Below are 24,445 nucleotides of genomic sequence, written 5' to 3'. Positions count from 1 at the left end.
TTCAGCAGCATTGGAGAATGTAGCTCTGAATTTTAGTTAAATTAGCAGCAGCTTGTTCTAGTCTTAATATGGATAAGTTTAGATTCTCAAAGAGATTTTTTTTTACTCCAAATAATAGTCATGAACTGCATTCTGCAGCCATTACCTTACACATACAAGATTATCCTAGTATCTGTCAACTCCTGTCACAAACACTTTGAAAACATGATTGGCCAAAGGTCAAGGGTTTCCCAATATCTTTATGTCTATCATTTTTAGCCTGTGTGACAATGTCTTCATGGGTGTCTTACCTTATAGATACAGTACTTAGTATGAAGGTCTGAAGGCATCATTTTAATATACTGCACTTTGCTGTACGTGGCTGCAAATGTACTCGATTTCGTAAGCCAAGTTCTATGAAATATAACCTATCCTATCCCATTGAAGCAAAACTGGGCTACAGCAGTGTAACCAAGGTCCAGCCCCCCTAACCATATGCATAGAGAATGCCGATACCTTGGGCATAGTGATCAATGTATTTGACCCCCCCAGTTCTTAATACAACTATCTATCCAGTACAGTAGTACAACCGAAAGCACATGTGTTTATACATCTGCTGAACTACCCAGAGGTGACTGGACACTTGTATGCTGAGACATGGAGCAACACTGAGATAGATGGATTGGAGGATGGGCCCTATCTGATATACACTGTACTGTATTACGCAGTATCATCTACTGGAAACTCTGAGAAAGCTGAGACAATGGCAACATTTCTAATAGTGCAGTGGGGTCTATTCAATGTATATAAAATGTGGCTGATCTAAATAGGGTGCTATCAAACATCTACTGGAATGAAATAATACTACAATCCCAGTTAAATTCATATGAAACTCCTGGTCATGACAAATTCTGAATACAAGAAATCCACTTTCATTTTTCATAAACAGGCACTTATTTTAAAGTCTGACCCCATTAACTATTAAATAAATTCTGGCATATCATTTACTGTACCATGTCCTGCTTTCATAAAATATTGTTAGTGCTAATATATATATATATATATATATATATATATATATATATATATATATATATATATATATATATATATATATATATATATACTGTATAGTGTATATAGATAGATAGATACTCTGCATATTTTTTTTGTCAGACAGACATTAAAGAGTTAAAAGAAAACATTGCATTCATTATTTGTCTTTATAACGAGGTACTTAATTAAAAAGTTCAAGGAAGTTACTGAGGGAATCGAGAGAGACACTGTTGTTTACCAGCTCTCTCTGAGCCTGGCTGGAGTGCCTGTGTGCTCATTACCAACATCCACAGCATTTGTTTTTAATCTTAAACTGCCTGCAGCCATTTGAATCTTCTTCATCACATTAGTGATGGCGTAAAGAGTTGTACAGGTAAACCCAATCAAGCAATGGAAAAGATGCACAGGAGGGGGCTGCTTTAACTTGTTGCAGAGAAGAAAGTCCAATTTATTCATAGCCTGCAGGGGGGCTCAGCTGCCTCCTGGTAAAATTGCTGCTCTGAAACAAGCAGCAGTATGCAGCCCTGCTAATGACACCTGAGACTGTGTTATGGGAGGGTTGCGTAGGGATTCAAACTTTAGATTTCTTCAATGTAAGCTCAGCTGTTTTATTACAAGTCAATAAGGGCAAGCGATGCTGATTGCGCTTCTCACAAGGCATGTGTAATGCTCTGCCACAGAGTTAATTAAAACAAAGTGTTAATAAGCATGGAATTTAGCCTGCAGGCTTCTGTGCTGTGGATCTTAATATGATGTGACTTCCTTGCAGCTTTCATCATATTGAAACAGAGCTGTCATTTATTCCACAGAGTTGCATTTGAAAAAAAAAAAAAAAACAGGTCAGCTACTAAGGACACACAAGTAGATTTCTTAATACATTTTCCTCAATTAAAAAGAACATAATATACACAGTATATATATATATATATATATTTTTAACTATTTGAAATTCATGAGTACAAAATCTACAACACGCTATAAAAACTGATAAAAGACATGATTTCTGTGTCTTTATATAAAAATAAATATAAATACATACACAAGCAAGCAGTACTAAAGACCCAAATGGCTAGATTGTCTTTTATTCATGTATTTATGTATTTATTTATTGATTGATTGATTGATTTATTCCAAAACGTTATTAAAGTTACTAAACCAGAAATAAACTAGAATAATGAACTGCATTCGGCAGCCATTAGCGTACACAGGCAAGATCATCCTAGTATCTGTACTGTGTCCAGTCTTATCACAAGAACGTTCAAAATAGGTGATTGGCCAAAGGTCAAGGGTTTCCCAATATCTTTATGTCTATCATTTTTAGCCTGTGTGACAATGTCTCGTGTACATACAGTACTTAGTATGAAGATGTAAGGAAGGAATGAAGGCATCATTTTAATATACTGCACCTTACTGTGCGTGGCTGCAGATAATAGAAATCTGGCCGTCAGTATTCTGCTTGTCAGGACTGCAGCTGGTATTCTAACTGGTATTCTAAAAGCACAAGTTGCAGTCAGCCCTCCAGAGCACACAGTGCAGTCATGTGACAATACTCATTTACAGGGACAGAGTGGAGGAGAGAGGTGCCTGTGATGTGACAGAGCCATCAGACCAGAAGATAATGGATCACCCCAAAGACTAACATGAAGAAGGCAAGCAGCAAATATAGAGATATCAAATGGCAAAGAATTTTGTCAGCGTTTTTAAGTTATAGAAGGCTTGAGAAAGACTTTTACTCTGAACATTTGTCTTTTAATTTACTTTGATTATTTTAATTGCTACAAATTGCTCGTGACCCACATGTGGTTCAGTAGCTTTTTATTAAGCACGATGTACAGCTATGGCCAAAGGTTTTGCACCAACTAGAATTTTAGTATTGAGACATAAAAAAAATGTATATGAACATAATTTAGCTCTTTTATTTAACATCATGTAATCAAAGAAACTACAAAATGAAATCGCAAAAGTCTACCAAAAGCCATAATAGTATTATGCTACAGTATTTCATATTACATTTTGAAATGTCACATTTCCCAATTTTTGTCAGTTTTCCATTAAGTACACAGAAAACTACAAAGCAGTATGTAATTCAATATGCTAACGTAACATTATTTAGCAGGTGTCATTTGACTGCATGAAACAAAATTTTGTTAATTTATAGGGGTCATGCAAAACCTTTGGCCCTAGCTGTACAGTATTCTTACTCAAATGAGTAATATAAAACAATAATTAAATGCCACATATTACAAGCAAATATTAAGTTGAAGAGATTACTTGAGCACTAACTTTGGAATACTTATTTAAAACCTCTCTAGAAACAGGGCCATGCTAGGCGGCACATCATGTTTAGTGAGGTAGATAATATCGCCCCAAAGGTTTATGTAACCATAACTGTGGAGTCAACACTTCAGAAGCAACAATTGCATTTGGATGCTAGAACTGTATTTTCTTAAAATTTAAGAAACCTGATTCAAATACTCAAGCTAAGAATGCTACAGGAAAAAGAAAAAAGTCATTAAAAAGCCACTCAATAAAATCATCGTTGTAATTTGAGGGAATACCCTCAAGAGGGAGCTCCACAATAATAAAACAAACCCTTTGCTGGTGTGGCTTTGCACCATTACCATCAGGCGCTTGGACAGGTCTTCACTACAGTATTAGGGTGTGGAGGTGCATGGCTGAGTTCTGTGTATTTTAAGTGTATATATTGCCACATTAATTTTACAAAGGGAAAGGTTGGCCAGTGTATCACTGTCATTTTCGGCCTACATCATAACAGTAAACTTTCCTTCCTTCTAAAACATTGATCATTGTTCTCAACTTCTCACACAGCAGGCAAATACCCTGTGCTGACTCAATCTCATGCTGTGCCAATATTTATCAGGGCTGTAGCCATCCATGAAAAATGAATAAGGGACTTGGCCGTGCTCCCCCACCCCCACCCCCAATTAAAGTTTTTCTAACTGAAGAAAAAAGATACAAGGACATTATTATATGTTGTTTATTTAAATACAAAAGGTTAGTTAACAGGTTTTTTTTCTGAATAAGATACTATTATAGAATTTTGAGCACCTGAGGTTCTAAATTTGCAGGACCTGCGTGGTTTTGTACAGTGCAAATAATTAACTTTTTCTTTGCAACATTTATATTCTATATAAAAGAAAAAAAAATGTAGCAATGCCAGAATATTTGTTGTAGACACTAATCTATCAAACACATTTTAACATTATCCAAATACCGAGAATAAAATAAAATTAGCTTAAGCGGGGTGACAAGACAGACAGAGTTTAGCTACATAAGCACATCATAACCAATGACGGGTGCAGCACAAGCTTTTCGGCTGACCAGTCAATTTGATTTGCTGTTTGGCTGTGTTCTGATTTATACTCATGAATATGCATTAGACTTCTATTACTGTGATCGGCCAACTGCTCCTTGCAAATCACAGCCCAGTGAACTCGACACAACCATCAATTCAACTACCAGTGTCAATCACGCACTGTCTGACATAAACCTTCAAGTATCCCACTTACTTCAAATGCAACAAGGGATGAAATGCATTATTATTTGCAGCAAAGCAATATGTAAAAGGGTCTTAATAAATAATTATTAATATGATTTTAACCAAGGCACGTGACTCGGGTGCCTCATAGCTGGCTATGGCCTTGTTTATACCAGCTCCAAAACCTAATTATACCCAACGATTTTCTGTACATGTTTGATACTGACTGTAGGTGTTCCTGTTAATGCTACATTCATAACTTGTCAGCTATCACTTGCTGGTTTTATGTCAAAGATCAATACAAAGTGACATATCCACCACTATTGTTTTTCATGTCACACAACACTCTTAAAGTCCACCCCGGTGTTCTTGGAATGGCAGTGCTTGCAGAAAACTACCACTGGAGAGCACAGTCCAGGTTGCATGAGGAGGGTCCTAATGAGTGAAGCCTGCAGATGTGTGCAATGCATTGTGACAAGCAACATACTGTATATGTTAGAGGTCCAAATCACGAAAACCTTCAACACTGGACAAGACACACCTGCTTCCACACGTGTCAGGGGCCAAGCAGTCTTACCCATTATTAAATCCATTACCTACAAGATTCACATGGTGTGAATGCCATTCAAGAAATCATCCACTAGAGGCTGCTTGGAATCAAGAACATGTTCTTAATCTGAAACCTCTTGAGGCTCCCCTGGAGCTCTTTGAAAGATCAGTGTCTCACTGAACTGAATGCAACACTCACCCGCTACACAGATCCTCTCACACCTTGTAAATGTTAAAAATCTAACATTGTTTAAAGCATAACTTTCCCTGTGTTTAAATTTTTGGTTATTTTTTTTTTTTTAAAGTTTAAAAGAAAGTAAAACAAGCATGTTTTTCAAACATTTTATGTACTTTACCTTTAATGTAGCACATTGGTGAATCCAGAGTATGAATGTCATTGGCATGGAAAATCACAAATAAATGTGTGGTTTGTCATGAGTTTTTTAAGGGATATAACATACCCACATATTTTTGTTTATACATACAATTCCTTTCTAACCGTCAACTTGAATAGCTTTTAGTACAGGTCATTGTGATGTATTTATTTATTTATTACATTTGTGGATTGGTGTACGAATTTAAGCGAGTGAAAGGAAGGAAACATGTTAATTCATATTGTTTTGTCAAGCAGCAAAACAAAGTGCTTACAGCAATCCAGCTCTTAATTAAATTGTACAGACTTTACCTTAGTGGCATTTCTTTCTGTTTGTTAATATAGGTTTGGTTGCATTGATGTGCATGTTCAAGCTAATGCGGTAGCCCAGGCTTACAGCTTTAATGAATATGGTTTAAGAGAATACACCTGAGATCCAAGATGAACAATACAAATCTGTAGTGCTACTCTGTGATGAACACGATCATTCAGGTTCTATGAACATCACATTAATTCAGTTACCTGTAAAAGACACTGCCAGGAAACTTCACAAGTGCTTCTTCTAATTCAATGTGTCAATTCTTTTATAAACATTACAACATTTATAAACATTAAAAAACAATACAGACAAATGTAAAATATGACTATAGGTATTCTAAGCACATTTATGTTGTTAATATATATATATATATTTATATATATAATATATATATATAATTATTTACTACTCCAACTGAATGGGTCTTACTTTTTATTGGTACAATCCAATAAAAAAAAAAAAGCCAAATTTAGCCTTCTTATTGAAATTAACAAGATTACTTTCAACAATTTAACATTTCCATTCAGTCAATATGTGATGCTTGCAATGGAAAGATACAAAAATTAATTTCAGGGATTTTTATGTTTTACACAACTGGGTGTGCATCCCTGACTTTGTTTTAAATAAATGATTTTAACAAGAAACAAAAAGATGTAACATAAGGCACATACTGCTGTATTCAAGAACCCCCCTCCTCTCTTACTGTGTCAAAAGTCATTCCATTGGCACTCAGGGTCTCATTTACAATAATCAGGTGTTTCCCATGATCCTCAGTAAAATGACAAGAAGCTCATGAGCATATATTTCCTGTTTTTATTTTTATTTATTATTATAATTTTTTTAACAACATTTCTGCAGGATTAAATGAACATCTCTAACCTGTAAGTTGATTCCACTTTTTATGCTTTGTTATTACTTATACCGTACACAAAGTAGAATTTGAAAGAATAATAAAACGCTTTGGAATGACTTTGGAAACAGGAAATGAAGAGACTGCACCTCATGTTGTGCATACAAGGCAGTGCGTTAGATATCTATTGGGATTATAGGCACAGGTCCTGCATTCTTATATTAACAACCTATCCCAGTGTGTAAAACAAAAATAACAAAGTACAAATAGGGCAAGCCATAAATAAATAAATCAATAGTAAATAAGACAACTCAGTATGGCACAGGCTACAGCAATGCAGCTTCTTTTGATCTTGGCTCTGTTTAGCCCAGGTACAATGACAGAAGCTGCCTGCACACTTCAGGGGAACTTTGAGTTGCCTGCATTGCTTGCAGATGGAGACATCATTATTGGAGGACTGTTCCCTATGCATTACCGAGTAGTCGTTCCTGAACTCAACTACACCTACAAACCTGCAGCTTCAGCATGCCAAGGGTGAGTGGACATATTGTTCTAAGATTGATGCTTTTCTATTAAAATGAAGGTAAGACATGTCGGGGTTATTTTCTTAGACAAAACACACGCAGTGGAATATATACCAAACATATGTACTGTGACAGTGAATTCAAAGGGGAACAGTCATTCAAAGGCTTTCCACTTGCTTTGCTTTTTCAAGTAGATTCCCAGAGACATAGTCTGTAAACTAAGCTGATGAAACCTAACATGCTCATTAGCCAAGACTTAATCATTCAGCATGTTTATCTAACGCCTTAATGCTGCGGCAGCTGTACTGTACATATTTCAAAGTGAACAGGCTGCTAATTCTACAGAACAATTCATTTTTTAAATTATTATAATTAGAACTGTGACTGGGTAATTCCAGTCACTAGACTTAAGTGAGGCATGCAGTGTATTACTTTAGGTGGATAAGAAAGACAGAATGACATGTATGCATACAACACGTTTATTGCTTATACTGTAGGTAACTCCTGTCAGCAGGGACAAACCACAAAGAGCAACAACATTGATAAAGATTTTACTAAACATACTTTAAGTTATTTAAAAGTCACAGCCATAATTAACATATACATCTTTATACATAGAAACAATGGTTTTATTTCACAAATTAAACAGACATTATATGCTGATTGCAACAAAACATGATTCACAATGATTGTCAACCTTTAAAACAGAGATCTTAATGTGCATGTAAATTCTGTTCGTATTTGTAGAGAAAAATAACATACATATTTTTAAGAGAATGCATAATAGGATTACACAGGGCTGTATTAATTTGTGCCACAGTATGCAGGTTCTAGTCTTGTGTATTTGACAGGTTACCAGTGCTACATAATTGCACAAGATTTATGCAGCAATAAATGTATGTTTTTATTTGACAAGAAAAAGTGAGTAACAGAATTATATGCATATACCTATTTTGCAGCTTTGACTCTAGATCATTTCGTTGGGCACAGACAATGAGATTTGCTATTAAAGAAATCAACGAGAATCCAAGTCTTCTTCCAAATATTACTTTGGGCTATAAGATTTATGATTCCTGTACCACACATGTGGCTGCATTACGAGCCACTCTCTCAGTTCTTAATGGGCGCAAAGAAGTTTCAAGTATGATGTGCTCTGGAGCATCACCTGTGAAAGTCATCATTGGGGACTCTGGATCATCACAGTCCATTATTGTATCAAGAACACTGCAACCTTTTAAAATCCCCATGGTAAATTACATTTAAGTTTGGGTCTACCTAAAATAAATACAACAAGTCATATCAGAACAAATGTAAGGGCCTATAGAATATCTTAATTGCTTAAACAGTTTTTTTTTTCTTTTTTAAATGCTCCACTATCACAGTATTATTAGTTTGTTTTGAAGTATATGTCTACTTTAACCAGTTCTGTATATTATTTCTTACAGTGGTGCAGATTCCAATTCATAAGAGGCTCAAAAAAGCAAAATCATTGTGATTGGACTGATGAACAGATCTGTAGTTATTTGATTTATGTCTGAGTAGTCTCAATAATATTGAAGTTGATAGATCTATGAGTTGGTGTTAATTTAGCAATTCAATATTAAATAGGATAAAACAGCGGGTATAACTGTTTCCAAAGTGAAAATATATATTTCTTTTTTTTTTTTAGATAAGTTACATTGCAACATGTTCTTGCCTAAGCAACAGAAATGAGTATCCAAATTTTTTTCGAACGGTTCCAAATGATAATTACCAGGTGAAAGCCATCGCACAGCTGGTAAAGCACTTTGGCTGGGCCTGGGTTGGCGCAGTCTCAGAAGAGGGAGACTATGGGAGATATGCATTTCAAGCGTTAATTGAGGAATTTAAAAAAAACGGAGTCTGTTTGGCCTACTATGAAGTTATTCCTAAAGTGTACAGCAGAAAAAGGATTCTTGAAATTTTAGACATAATAAAGAAATCCTCTGCAAAGGTGGTCATATCATTTGCTGGAGGAGGTGATCTCTACCCATTTGTGACAGAGTATGTACGGCAAAATATCACAGGCATTCAGTGGATAGCAAGCGAAGCCTGGATAACAGATTCCTTGTTTTCATCCAGAGAATTCTACCCATCACTAGGTGGTACAATTGGATTTGCCATTCGCAAGGGGGAGATTCCTGGTTTAAAAGACTTCCTGCTTAAAGTTCATCCATCGCTGTACCCTGACAATGCTCTAGTCAAGGAGCTCTGGAGCACTATGTTTGGATGCACATTTCAACCTTCAAACACCACTAACCAGTCTGGGAGAGGGCTGCCTTTGTGTACTGGCCATGAATCTTTAGAAGAAAAGTATAGTGAATACACAGACGTAGCTAGTCCCAGAATCTCTTACAATGTTTATAAAGCAGTATATGCTGTTGCTCAGTCGTTGCACAATTTGATAAACTGTGAGCCTGATAAAGGACCATTTGATAATTTCACATGTGCAGATATTTCAAACATCGAGCCTTTTCAGGTAAAATATTTAATTAATTACTAGGCAGGGTACATTTAATATCATTTTCAAATGTTTTGCACAGTATACCATGGTAAATGTATAGAAGTAGTGCAAGTAATTTTATATGTATAGGCAAAACTGTTTATTGATTTATTTAATTTCCTTTAAGCTTCAACACTACATTCAGAAGGTGTCGTTCACTAATAGCTTGGGTGAGAAAATAAGCTTTGATAAAAATGGGGACCCCATTGCATCTTATGATATTATGAACTGGCAGAGACGTGCAGATGGAAACATATGGTTTGTTACTGTGGGACTTTATGATGCTTCTGAAGGTGCTGGGAATGAGCTGGTGATACATGAAGAAGCTATAATATGGAATAGCGACCAGACTAAGGCAAGATGCAAACAGCCTCTTTTATCTGCTTTGTAAGGATTATTTTTTTTCTAATTACATTGAAATCTTTATAAGAAGATCAGAATATGTTATGTCTTCATAATAAACATAAAATTAGTCTTAAAAATGAATAACCATAATTATTCTCTGCATGGAATAATTATGTATGTGTTATATAAAACCTTATGTTGTTAACTTCTTTTATATAATAATTGCTGTATTTGTTATAGACTACAGTAGGTATTTACTGCTCTCTGGTTGATTTTAAGGTACCGAGTTCAGTATGCACTGAAAGCTGCCCCCCTGGTACAAGGAAAGGGGTTCGTCGAGGAGAGCCTCTTTGTTGCTTTGACTGTCTACCATGTGCTGATGGCGAGATTAGTGATCAGACAGGTATGTGTTTAACTCATTGTGTCACAACCTTTTCTCCACAATGCTTAGGAAAATTGTGGCAATGTACTAAAATATACCATAGTAAAACATGCATACATGTAACACATATTAAAAAAAAAAAAAAAAAAAGAACAGAACAGGATTTCTAAATGTCCAGTAACTGAAATGCTTGATGTAATCTAACTGCAAGTTGTTTATGTGTTTTCCTCTGCAGATTCAATAGAATGTATGCAATGCCCTGCGGATTTCTGGTCAAATGCTGAAAGAACTGAATGCATACCCAAAGAAATTGAATACCTTACGTACGATGAAATGGGGGTCACATTAACTGTGATTGCCTTGTTTGGAGCCTGCCTTACAATTGGTGTCCTTACTGTGTTCCTTCATTACAAAAACACTCCAATAGTCCGTGTCAACAACTCTGAACTCAGCTTTTTCATTCTGCAGTCACTGGCACTGTGTTTCCTGTCTTCTATTGCATTCATAGGTCAGCCAGCTAATTGGTCTTGCATGTTTAGGCACACTGTGTTTAGCATCACTTTCTCACTGTGCATATCTTGTATTCTTGGTAAAACAGTAGTGGTGCTGATGGCCTTTAAATCCACACAGCCTGGCAGTAATATCATGAAATGGTTTGGACCCATACAACAAAGAATTATGATTTCCGCTTGCACTTCTGTTCAGATTATAATCTGTGCTATATGGTTGATTGCTATGCCCCCCTTCCCTTCAAAAAACACTAAATATCAAAGTTCAAAGATTATTTTGGAATGTGATGTTGGGTCTACCTTGGCATTTTGGTGCGTCTTGGGCTACATTGGGGTTTTGGCTTGTATGTGCTTTGTTCTTGCATTTTTAGCAAGGAAACTCCCAGGCAATTTCAATGAGGCCAAATTCATTACATTTAGTATGCTCATCTTTTGTGCTGTATGGATAGCCTTTATACCTGCGTATGTCAGTTCACCAGGAAAATACACTGTTGCAGTTGAAATATTTGCTATTCTTTCATCGAGTTTTGGGCTGCTTTTCTGCATATTTGCACCAAAATGCTACATCATTTTACTTAAACCAGAGAAAAACACTAAACTGTACATTATGGGGAAAGCAAGTGGTAGTACAAGCAATAAAAGCTAAACAATATCCTGTGTGTAAACTGTAAAACTGCAGGTATATACAAAGATTCTGAATTACTGTAGGTGTGTGGAAGCTGAAATTGACAGCTATGGAAATATGCATAATGTTAATGTATGTTAACTGCTTAATCTGTATAAATAAAGGTTTTAAATTGAACAATGGTTTAAGTGAATTATTTGGAAAAATGTGTTTCCATTATGGTTTGCATTATTGTACCAACACAATTAAGGATCAGACCTAATATATTATCATCCCTCACCTCTTTAGTTGGAAAGCAATCCCAACTTCCAGGGGAAGTTCAGCTGATGGATTCTGATATTTTTTGTCATCAACTCTGTCTATATTTTCACCTGAGGACACTTGATGGGTTTACTGGCTTGGTCTCTGTATGGAATTAAAGTTTTCATCTGTTGAGACAGAAAACAATGAATGAATGTGAGAATTGAAATGATCATTATCAGAATTGTTACCAGTTTTTTCTTATTTTTTTTTATTAACTAGCATATTAAGAATACAAATATAAAACTATAAAATATTCCCCTTAAAACAATATCCACGCTATTATAGAACATATAGCCTTTTATACAAAAGATTTAAAACTGAATTATGGTTTGTCAGAAAAACTACAGTAAAAAGGTAAACTGCAGATTTGTAAAACACATATGTCCACAGTATCCAGTTTCACCTAATTAACTGTAAGTCAATCACTTACATGACTCATTTTAAACTAGTTTTAATAGGCATAAACAGCTAAACATGTTCAATTAGTCAACGCCTACAATTATAATTCTCTATCCCAAGATAATTATTATCCACTGTACAGTTAAAACATACAAGACATTCCTTAGCACAAGTAATGAAGTGTATGATAATTTAGGGGAATATGGAGGCTGTCTGTCAGTATCGCTGTCTGACTCAGTACTGTTTGGATACAAGGCATATAAAACAGATAACGCCCCTGATTAATTAATGATGATTGAACTCCCCTTTCAACCTCCACTCAGCCAACCAGCTGCTTCCCCTATTGACCATCTTGATCTGTATTTGCCTGTGTACTTGATTTGACCAATGAAAACGAAAGAGAACACTGATGCCAGGAAGCAAGTTGAAACAGGAAGCCAGACAACAGTGGCTTTTCAATTGCCTCCAAATGTACTTACTCTCTGTGATAAGCCACTTGATGAAGAAGTTAATGTTTTCTTGCAACCTCAAAATGTTATCAGAATATGGTGTGGCAGGGCAGAGTCCTCACACATGTAAATAGTGTGTTTTGTTTGCTTTTCTTTCTATTTGAATGTATTTGTTTAACATGGCAGGGCTGGGTTTAGAATCTCCTCCCTGCTAAGAGATGTATGGAATGTGGCCAGGTGCTAATTGATTCATTAATGGGAGACAGATCCAGTGGAATTTAGGGAAACGGCTGAGAGCAGCAGGTCATGCTTGCTGGCCTGCACTGAGATAGCCTTTGATTGGATGTTAGTTTATTTTGGGATGTTTTATAAATGATCAAGTATGCCGAAAGTGCAATCTCCTGCCTCTGCTATTCCCGACGCTAGCCAGCCTTGAACGTCAAGCTACCTTACACATATGGAAATGATCTTAAAAAGCTATCCCACTTTTTAATAGTTTAATCAATCAATCAATCTTTATTTTATATAGCGCCTTTCATAGTCGACCACCATCACAATGCGCTTTACAAGATGCAGTAACAACAAGAAAACCCATAATACTTTAAATACAGAGAAATGCATAATATATGCTATACAGTAAAAAAAAAATCATAATACATTAAATACAGTGGGAAATGCATAATATATGATAGTAGCATAATTCATGAAATAGTAGCAGTAACACAGCAGCTAATAGAAGATACCAGGTTTAAAGAGCATGGAAAGCAAGAGATAACAGGTGGGTCTTGACAATGTCTAGTCTGTACAATGGGAAGGAGATCAAAAAATGCAAAGAGGTATATGACCAAAAGCCAAAAATAAGCCTTTAGCCTACATTTAAAAACATTCCGGGAATCTGGCTATCTAATATTTAGGAATTGTATTTTATTCTTCAACGTACTGGAGATGCAGATTCCAGGAACATACTCTACTTTCTTCATTGCTTCATATTCATTTTTGAGAGCAATGGAGAAAACCTGTTGACCATTTGGGCCAAAGCATCAGTTTTGGAGGGTATTGTTTTTTTCTGTTTCTATATCTATCTCTGCAATATATTCCCTTCTTCCTCTTGTCATTCAACACAAAGTGTAGGCCTAAGGTCCTGTCCTTCTACACAGTATCTAGCGAATACATTCTAGAAGTCCACTGGGTAGTCAAACCCAAGAATCACACATATCTAGCAGAGCAGTTGTTTAGATTGATATGCCCAAATATTTATACTTATACATACATACACACACATCTCTCTCTCTCTCTCTATATATATATATATATTTTTACAAAACATGATTTACGTTAAACCTCCATCCACACTACAGTCACACCAGAGCTGCCACACAATACAGCAAGGTGTTAATAAAACCAAAAGGATCTGTCTTTCTTCATATAGGTTCTGCATTCAATGGATCAATATGTTTCCAATCCGCACCACAATTTTTATGCAATTATGTCTTTATTCCAAAAAGACAATCTCATTTAAATATACCTACAAGGAACTCATACTGTACAAGCCACATTAATAATGCCTCAAGATAGGAAATTCATATTTTGTGCTCAACAATATGGCACATCTTCCTTCTTAGGCAATTTCAAACTCCATTGAGATTCAGTGAGTTGGTGGGTGTCCCTAATTCGTTTATTGCAAATGCAAGCTCTTGGGACCCAATATTCTATATAAACAATGGAAATTCTATTATTTTGAGACATAGGCGTTGCCATTAAGATTATAGGATGCTACTCTGGGCTGTAGTATTGTCGGCTGTCTTTTTCAACACTACAGCAATAGAGACTCGTTGCCGAATTCAAGGAAAAGCAGAATTTCCACAGTTATCTAAGGATGGAGATATTATACTTGGAGGTGCCTTTTCAATACACAGTCAAACTGCTGATAAGCTACTTTCATTTAAAACTAAACCAGAACGTCTGGAATGCAACAGGTAAGTTTAATTTTGAAAATATTTTTGAATAAACTGAATGCAATTTTAAGAAGTGTTTTTTTTTAACATTGAAAAGCAACTGTTTTCTGTAGCCTCATATTTCTGAAACCCGATAGCTTAAATCAACTGTGATTATTCATGGCCCTGATGATTAATGTTTCTAATGTTGTTTTCCTGTCTTACAAAAAGCTCCCAAAAGTATAACTTAATTCAACAGAAGATACTTGATGGATTTTAACATTAGAAACAAGATAAGATATATGCTTAAACAACTTTGTGTATTTTTCTAGTATAAATTTTAGAGAGTTTCGATTTGCACAAACTATGATCTTTGCCATCGAAGAAATAAATAACAACACAGAAATACTTCCAAATGTAACTTTGGGCTATAAGATCTATGACGATTGTGGTTCTGTACCACTTTCTATAAGAACAACAATGGCATTAATGAATGGCCAGGAAGAAACACTCTCCGATAAGTCCTGCATCAAACCAGCTATAGTTCCTGCAATCATAGGTGAATCAGAATCATCATCAGCCATTGCAATGGCAACAACTACTGGACCTTTTCACATTCCTGTGGTGAGTATACATATTAACACTTGTATTAGGACCTGCTTTACCTTTAGAAGGCAAAACAGGGGTATTTAACACAGCACTATTCAACTTATTAAATTGTTTTTACAGGAATAAGCGAGGAGAGAAAGTGCATTTAGACTAAGGGAATTAGACTTGCATTATTGCTGTGTACAGTTCTTCTTTAAAGTGTTATCACAGTTTTGAGATACTTACTCTTCAATAATCTTCAGAAATTTCTATTTTAATCCGAGTAGAAAACCATCAACAGGATCTGTTCAAGTATCACGACAACACTCATCTTCATTAATTTTAGCTTCATCAGTTTTATTAGGCTAAAGGGGATAATACAAATGTAACACTGCAAATGGCATAACAGTCCTGTGAAATATGTAAACTGTCTATGATATTCAAGCAATGATAGTTGGACACTATGGGTCCAACTATTTACTATTTATATGTAGCCACTATCATCTTTTAATTTTGTCTGTCTTGAATAATATTTAAATGCAGAATTCTTACAGATTTGTTTTCTGTTAATTCCAGATTAGTCACTTTGCATCCTGTGCATGTTTGAGTAACAGGAATAAGTACCCTTCGTTTTTCAGAACCATACCAAGTGATTATTATCAAAGCAGAGCCCTGGCACAGCTTGTAAAGCATTTCGGATGGACTTGGGTTGGGGCAATTAGAAGTGACAATGATTATGGCAACTCAGGAATGGCTACCTTTATGCAAGCAGCCCAACAAGAGGGTGTCTGTATTGAATATTCAGAGGCCATACATAGAACTAATCCAAAAGAGAAAATAATTAAAACTGTAGACATTATAAAAAAGTCAACTTCAAAAGTTATTGTAGCTTTTCTGGCTCAAGGAGAGGTGGAAGTTTTATTAAGAGAAATATTGCTGCAGAATGTCACTGGCCTGCAGTGGATAGGCAGTGAATCTTGGATTACTGCCAGACACCTTGCAACAGAAGACAGCTATAGAGTTCTTGGTGGGGCAATAGGCTTCACAATCAATAAGTCAATAATAAGAGGACTGAAAGAGTTTTTAGTGAATGTTCATCCCTCTCAAGTTCCAGGCAATGATCTTTTGAAGGAGTTTTGGGAAACTACTTTCAGTTGTACCCTACAAACGCAGGACAACACTGAAGATTTAAAGCAATGCACAGGGTCTGAGAATTTAAGAGAAGTGAATAACACTTACACTGATGTATCTGAGTTGAGAATTTCCAATAATGTTTATAAAGCTGTGTATGCTGCAGCCTATTCTCTCCATAATTTGTTCACATGCAAAAACAGCCAAGGACCCTTTTCTGATAAGACATGTGCAAATAAGATGAATATTGAACCATGGCAGGTAGGAGGCAATCTGTAATACAATTGAGTGGTAAACTATTGAGCAAACCATAAATATATGAAACATAAAACAAACATACTTTTGTCCTTATTTACAGGTTTTACATAACCTTAAAACTGTGAATTTTACAACTAAAACTGGAGAGAATGTCTACTTTGATAAAAATGGGGATCCAATAGCACGATATGAATTAGTAAACTGGCAGCGAACTAAAGAGGCCAGTGTAAAATTTGTTACAGTTGGTTATTATGATGCATCTTTGCCAGCAGGACAACAGTTTGCAATGAATGCTGTCAGCATTGTCTGGGCAGGTGATCAGCATACGGTAAGGTTTTTTATAAAAATAAAAAATAAAATAAAATAAAAAAATCTTTTAACACTAATACACAAAAATAAATGTATTAACACATGCTTTTAATTGACATTATACTCTGTTAAAAATGGAAGCATTATGAAAACAACCCCTTATAACATGTTTATTATTATTTAGTCATTTAGCAGACCCTTTTATCCAAAGCGACTTAGAGACTTGGGTGTGTGAACTATGCATCACAACTGCTGCTGCAGAGTCACTTGCAATTGGACCTCGGTTTTATGTCTCATCTGAAGGATGATGCCACTGCATAACTGTACAATTAAAATGTATTCTTGTTTTCAAGATGCCTAAATCAGTGTGCAGTGAGAGCTGTCCTCCAGGCACTCGGAAGGCTGTTCAGAAAGGAAAGCCTGTTTGTTGCTTTGACTGCATACCATGTGCTGAAGGAGAAATCAGCAACTGCACAGGTACAAAAAATTGTTTAACATGCAAGTAAATAGAAGGTTCCTTGCAAGAAATGTTTGACACATACACTAGCCTTGAACAAGTACTGTCCCAACAGTGTACAAAAAAGATAGACAGATATATGCTTGTATGCATACTTAAACACATACATACATATAAATCCTGTAAATATATATTTTACTTTATTTTCAGATTCCATTGATTGTTTAAAGTGTAATTTGGAACACTGGTCAAACGAAAACCATGATCAGTGCATCTTAAAGGACATTGAATTTCTATCATACAAAGACAACATGGGTATATTGCTGGCAACATTCTCATTGTTTGGAACGTGTGTAGGCATAGCTATAGCTTTTGTTTTCTTTCTTTACAGACATACTCCCATTGTTAAAGCTAATAACTCTGAGCTAAGTTTCCTTCTTCTGTTTTCATTAGCACTGTGTTTCCTTTGTGCACTTACTTTCATTGGCCAGCCCTCTGAGTGGTCCTGCATGTTGCGCCACACTGCCTTTGGGATCACATTTGTCCTGTGCCTCTCTTGTGTTCTGGGGAAAACAATAGTTGTGTTAATGGCTTTTAAAGCCACGTTACCTGGAAACAATGTTAAGAAACATTCTGGGTCCGTCCAGTGGTCAAGCGTGTTTATTAGCACACTAATACAAGTGTTAATATGTACACTTTGGTTAACACTATCCCCTCCTTTTCCTAAAAAAACCATGACATACTATAAAGACAGAATCATTTTAGAATGTGACCTGGGATCTGCTGCAGCATTCTATGCTGTGTTAGGGTATATTGGCTTTCTTGCTGCCATGTGCTTTGTGCTCGCTTTTCTGGCTCGTAAGCTTCCAGATAACTTTAATGAAGCTAAATACATTACATTTAGCATGCTCATATTCTGTGCTGTTTGGATCACTTTCATCCCAGCTTACATCAGCTCACCTGGGAAGTACACAGTTGCTGTAGAAATATTTGCAATTTTAGCTTCCAGTTTTGGTTTGCTCTTCTGTATTTTTGTCCCTAAATGTTATATTATATTACTAAAACCAGAGACAAATACAAGGAAACACTTGATGGGTAAAATGCCCTCAAAATCACTTTGAGTTATTTGTTAATACTGTATTTCAAATTGTATTGTAAATTTGTATTGTTTTGTAGAATAAAGAATTGTTTGCTGCAAACAAATGTATTTTTGTTATACCTGTCTTCTACGTCATTCTTTGTTTACTTTGAAGTCTATATTAAATACACCTTTCAGCTGATTAACTAAGAAACATATGCTAGAACTAACTTTGTATGGCTAGTATAGTTCACTTTTTATAGCTGTCAGCTGTCAGCCTATCAGACTTTGCACTCCAAACTAGTGCCCTAACCCAATTACCCCCTTTTACTGGATGCAACCTAAGTACAGTATATAAAATTACTAAACACAGTTACCCAGCAGCATGCCCATATACTTCACACAACCAAGTCTAGGGTCGCCCTAACTGCTGTCTCAGTGTCGCAGCTTGGGCTCCCCCAACTGGCCTACATTTTGAGACAGTTCTCAAAATATGATCTATGCTTGTGAATGACAATTTCACTGCAGCCTCACTCTTTCTCAGGTAAGTAGGGACATGTCAGATAATTCCCCTTTAAGGAAAAAAATTGTTCTGCAGTTAATTTCTCGCATCAGTGATTCTTTGTTCTGCAATTCACTTCTCACATCAATGGTTTCTTGACTAATATTGCTTCACTGCCCTTTAAGCCCTGCTGCTGTTCAGCAGAATGTTTGAATCCCTTACGAAGTTCAGTTCAGCTCTTTTCTATCACATAAACATTTTTTTTTCCTAACACTGGTTATTCTGCTGCCAAATAAAAAGCCTGTTTTGTGTTTAGACATCACCGCTTATACAAATGCTTCCAAGAAAATTCTTAACCAGTCTCTTTATATACCTGATTAAGTAAAACAAGAAAAGTTACTGCTATCACTTTAACAAAACACACAGTGCAATCAATGACACAATTGCTGTATTGTTCTTCTGTATGTGGTACTATTAATGGACAACTGTTTTTGCAAGAAGGTCATTTGATCAATATCACCATAATGAGGTGACAAAAAATTGTACAAAATCCAAATTATGATAAACGCCAAAACAAAACAGATCAGCCAGATAGTTAAATAGCTGAGGCTATTTCACCTATATCAAATTTGCAGCTCGTTCAAATCCTACACTTATTGACAGATATTATTTTCAACATACTACATGTATCCCCAGGTCCTCGTTATGTTAAATCACACCTTTAACTGGCTGTAAATCAATATATAATAATAGCATGACTTCTGTGCTGTCACTTCTCCGGAGGCAGAATCAAACATTTCAACCTCTGAGATCTAATGATTTAGACAACACGCCATCGTTATTTTAACACCCCTGAGAACTCCCATACAATATAAAGAGGACACAATATGATTTTTGACTTTGAACAGTAGTAAGCATCTTTCAACATTCTAATATGCTATTCTGGACAGCAGTATTGGTGATAGTTGCCCTTTTTACAAGGGCAGAAGTACCTGTTTGTAGACTTCAAGGAAGAGTAGAATTTCCACTGTTATCGAAGGATGGAGACATTATAATTGGAGGGATCTTTTCAATCCACAGCAAGACTGCTGATGAAATACTTACTTTTAAAACCAAACCAGAACCAGTGAAATGCAAAAGGTTGGTTAAAAGATGTTTGTTGAAACCTAGTCTAGCTTAGCTTTCATTTTTAAATATTATATATTCTATCTTTTTTTTCCATTCTTACTTATTTAATATTCATACAGATATCTGTTTAACTTTTTTCAAATACTGTTCTTAATTAGCTGTATTTATTTAAAGTAGCATGCATATAAAAAATAGCAAGTTCACTGTGCAAGTACAGTAGTTGATACCAGTGTTTGAAATGTCTGTGATTTTAATACTAATAACAAGTTATAGCTTTGGCCATGAATAATGCTGTCTTGACACAGTTCTATGCCTACACTTTACAGAACTTTGATTACTTGAGTTAGCACATACATTGCATTGATGGATTCAATTATATTTGAAAGTTGTTTTTTTTAATCAAAAACAACCAATTACTTTGTCCTACTCAGTCAAATTATTGGTACATTTTCTTTAGCTTAAACTATAGAGAATTTCGATTTGCACAAACAATGATCTTTGCCATAGAAGAAATCAATAACAGTACAGAAATCCTTCCTGGAGTGTTCCTGGGCTATAAGATCTATGATGCTTGTGGTTCCGTTCCTCTCGCTATAAAAGCAGCAATGGCTTTAGTGAACAGGCAGGAAGAAGGACTCTCTGACAAGTCCTGCAGAAAAGCAGCTACTGTTCAAGCTATAATAGGAGAGTCTGGATCATCACCCACCATTGCAGTTTCAACAACAATCGGACCTTTTCGCATCCCTGTGGTGAGATATAATTAAATAATACCTTCTACTTATAGTTTGACCATTTTAAATGTGTAAATTTAGGCTTAACAAAAAGAAAAAGAAAAAAAACATTAGTTGTTTCCTCCCCAACAAAACAATGTTATCCTTGATACTTGAATTGGACTTTGTCACAACAAACACAATCAGAACAAAGGACACAGAACAAGTAAGTGGGACTCCTTAGAGACCAGAAGAAAAAGATTTCCAAATCCAAAGAACTGACTAATATTGCCCCGTTAAAGTGATTCAGCACCTTGAAGTGTCAGTAATAGGAATGAAACCATTCTTGCTTTTACTAAGTTCTACACATACTGCTCAGAAGGGTTTGATACTTCAGATTCATGAGACACAAGACATATCAAATACTTTTAGTGTTTCTCAATTTCACATCTATCTGCTTTCAAACATTGAAATGATAACAACCTTGTTTTGTTTCAAACTTTTTACAGATTAGTCACTTTGCTACCTGTGCATGTTTGAGCAACAGGAATGAATTTCCTTCGTTTTTCAGAACCATACCAAGTGATTATTATCAAAGCAGAGCCCTGGCACAGCTTGTGAAGCATTTCGGATGGGCTTGGATTGGCGCAATCAGAAGTAACAATGATTATGGCAACTCAGGAATGGCTACCTTTGTGAAAGCAGCCAGACAGGAGGGTGTTTGTATTGAATATTCAGAGGCCATTTATAGAACTGATCCGAGAGAGAAGATTCTTAAAGCAGTAGATGTTATCAAGAAGGGCACTGCAAAAGTTATTGTAGCTTTCCTGTCTCAAGGAGAGATGGCAGTTTTGTTACAAGAAATGTTGCTTCAGAATATTACTGGATTTCAGTGGATTGGCAGTGAATCATGGATTACTGCCAGAAACCTTGCAACAAAAGAAGGTTATAGAGTTTTGAGTGGAGCAATTGGTTTTGCCATCAGTAAATCAGTAATAACAGGCTTGAATGATTTTTTATTAAATGTCCATCCATCTCAAGCTCCTGGCAACACTTTTTTGAAAGAGTTCTGGGAAACTGCTTTCAGCTGTATCCTGACAACCCAAGAAGATACTACCAGTACAAAAAGATGTACAGGGTTTGAAAGCTTAAAAGAATTACACAACCAGTACACAGATGTATCTGAGCTGAGAATTTCCAATAACGTTTATAAAGCAGTGTATGCTATAGCCTCTGCCCTTCACAATGTATTTACTTGCAAACACAATGACTTTGATATTCCGACATGTGCAAATAGCATGGAGATTGAACCATGGCAGGTAATGTAGAATTTAATTTCAAAACTAATATCTATCTTTCAAAAAAAAAAAAAAAGACATTAACATGCTTCCATTTACAGGTGTTTCATTACCTGAAAACGGTGAATTTTACAACCAAAACTGGAGAGAGAGTCTACTTTGACAATAATGGCAATCCATCAGCAAGATATGAATTGGTAAACTGGCAACTAGACAATGAACATATCACAAAATTCGTAACAATTGGTTACTATGATGCATCTTTACTAGCAGGACAACAGTTTGCAATGAACAAAGTGAGCATTGTCTGGGCTGGTGATGAGAAGAAGGTATGTTATATGTATGTGTGCGCGTGTGTGTAACTTCCTGTAACGTCGCTGGCTAGCAACATTCCATAGGTCAGTATGCATTTGTAACATTGCATTCATTTTTGGCCAGTTATATTGGCCCAATTTTAAACATTCTACGCAGTCTAACTGATGGTTGCAAATTGGTTTGAAAGGCTTTGTTTTTAAAAAATGTATTTATGTGTTTGACTAGTTCTAATAAAGTAATGATCAGGGATTTCTCCAGTAAGCATGTTTAATCATTACTGTACATGAATCTTAAAATTCAATGCTCCGGACTGAGATACATTCTTAAAACAAACTAAGTACTAAATGCTTATGCTTAAAGTTTAAGTTTTTTTTTTACTGGTATTTATTTATTTACTGTAGGATATCTATGGTGTGTATTTATCTACTTTACAGATGCCTAAGTCAGTGTGCAGTGAGAGCTGTCCTCCAGGCACTCGGAAGGCTGTTCAAAAAGGAAAGCCTGTTTGTTGCTTTGACTGCATAGCATGTGCTGAGGGTGAAATCAGCAATCAGACAGGTAAATACTGTATATTTGTAAAACAAACACTGATTATTTGTTTTCTTCCTGTTTTGTGAAATATTCTTATGATTTATTATTGAGGCTGTTTATCAAGCTACGAGAATTAGATAGCCTCTAAAAAATCTGTATTATCCATTGTAACAGCTCATTGCTAGAGAAAACTGTTATAAACACATGAAAATAGATCCCCCTCTGAAATATGAGCAATATGAGCGAATCTGGGGTTTTGTAGAGGCTTTTAAGAAAGCTCAGTTACCAGGAAACTATGAAATTTGCTTAGGGTGCAAGGTTGGAAAAGTTTGACAAATCAAGTCATACATTCATGCTTATCAAAAGGTTCCTGCACAAATTACTGGGCGTTTTTGAGATTGGGTTGCATTTCCTGTTCAAATACTGTAGAGTGGTTATTAGATTTTATATACACAATAATGATGTACTAACAGAGAAAACCTATTTTTGCAAGATATGTTTTCCTAATAATTGTTGTTTTTCTTGCAGATTCTGTTGATTGTATTAGGTGTCGCTTGGAATACTGGTCGAATGAACAAAACAACCAATGCATCTTAAAGGACATTGAATTCCTGTCATTCGGAGAAATCATGGGGATGCTGCTGGTGATATTCTCGTTGGTTGGAGCATGTATAACCACTGCTATAGCTGTTGTTTTCTTTAGTTACAGAGATACTCCCATTGTTAAAGCTAATAACTCTGAACTCAGTTTCCTTCTTCTGTTTTCATTAGCACTGTGTTTCCTTTGTGCACTTACTTTCATTGGCCAGCCCTCTGAGTGGTCCTGCATGTTATGCCACACTGCCTTTGGGATCACATTTGTCCTGTGCCTCTCTTGTGTTCTGGGGAAAACAATAGTTGTGTTAATGGCGTTTACTGCTACTTTACCGAGTACCAATGTTATGAAATGGTTTGGACCCATCCAGCAACGCTTAAGTTTTGATTTTCACTCTTGTACAAGTCTTGATATGCACATTTTGGTTAATAATATCCCCTCCATTCCCTTATAAAAACATGCAATCTTACAAAGACAGAATCATTTTAGAATGTGACCTGGGATCTGCAGCTGCATTTTATGCTGTGTTAGGGTATATTGGATTGCTTGCAGCCATGTGCTTTGTGCTCGCTTTTCTGGCCAGGAAGCTGCCAGATAACTTTAATGAAGCTAAATTTATTACATTTAGCATGCTCATATTCTGTGCTGTTTGGATCACATTTATCCCAGCCTATATCAGTTCACCTGGGAAGTACACAGTTGCTGTAGAAATATTTGCAATTTTAGCTTCCAGCTTTGGTTTGCTCTTCTGTATTTTTGTTCCCAAATGTTATATTATATTATTAAAACCGGAAAATAACACAAGGAAACATATGATGGGCAAAATGCCCTCAAAGTCACTTTAGAAATACTGTAAGAAAAGTTATGTTAATGTATGCAACCATTTCTAGTTGTGCACATTGATTTATAATTGTATTTATTTATTTATT

General features: G+C 35.7%; 2 protein-coding genes, 1 long non-coding RNA gene and 1 pseudogene across 3 annotated transcripts; 3 read left to right on the top strand and 1 right to left on the bottom strand.

The window, feature by feature from the left end:
• The first annotated feature begins 8,142 nt into the window (after nucleotides 1–8,142).
• LOC117423370 (extracellular calcium-sensing receptor-like) lies at nucleotides 8,143–11,631 on the top strand. Its single transcript, XM_034039008.3, has 5 exons — nucleotides 8,143–8,397; nucleotides 8,819–9,646; nucleotides 9,798–10,025; nucleotides 10,295–10,418; nucleotides 10,633–11,631. Exons 1-5 carry the CDS (start codon nucleotides 8,143–8,145, stop codon nucleotides 11,550–11,552), a joined length of 2,355 nt encoding a protein of 784 aa, XP_033894899.3. The 3' UTR covers nucleotides 11,553–11,631.
• Nucleotides 8,314–23,830, bottom strand: LOC131697980 (uncharacterized). The gene is made up of 4 exons (XR_009307594.1): nucleotides 23,718–23,830; nucleotides 17,838–17,922; nucleotides 11,812–11,959; nucleotides 8,314–8,424 (listed from the first exon to the last, which is right to left on the bottom strand). It is a non-coding gene; the product is annotated as an uncharacterized LOC131697980 (long non-coding RNA).
• LOC131697979 (extracellular calcium-sensing receptor-like) lies at nucleotides 14,445–18,480 on the top strand. The gene is made up of 6 exons (XM_058990319.1): nucleotides 14,445–14,658; nucleotides 14,949–15,240; nucleotides 15,781–16,596; nucleotides 16,694–16,921; nucleotides 17,256–17,379; nucleotides 17,570–18,480. Exons 1-6 carry the CDS (start codon nucleotides 14,453–14,455, stop codon nucleotides 18,478–18,480), a joined length of 2,577 nt encoding a protein of 858 aa, XP_058846302.1. The 5' UTR covers nucleotides 14,445–14,452.
• LOC117423365 (extracellular calcium-sensing receptor-like) lies at nucleotides 19,874–24,361 on the top strand (annotated as a pseudogene).
• The last annotated feature ends 84 nt before the right edge of the window (nucleotides 24,362–24,445 follow it).

This window comes from Acipenser ruthenus, chromosome 17 (genome assembly GCF_902713425.1).
Source record: "Acipenser ruthenus chromosome 17, fAciRut3.2 maternal haplotype, whole genome shotgun sequence".
Taxonomy (NCBI): Eukaryota; Metazoa; Chordata; class Actinopteri; order Acipenseriformes; family Acipenseridae; genus Acipenser; species Acipenser ruthenus.
The sequence above is the reverse complement of the archived record's forward strand: the minus strand, read 5'-3'. Positions and strand labels throughout refer to the sequence as shown.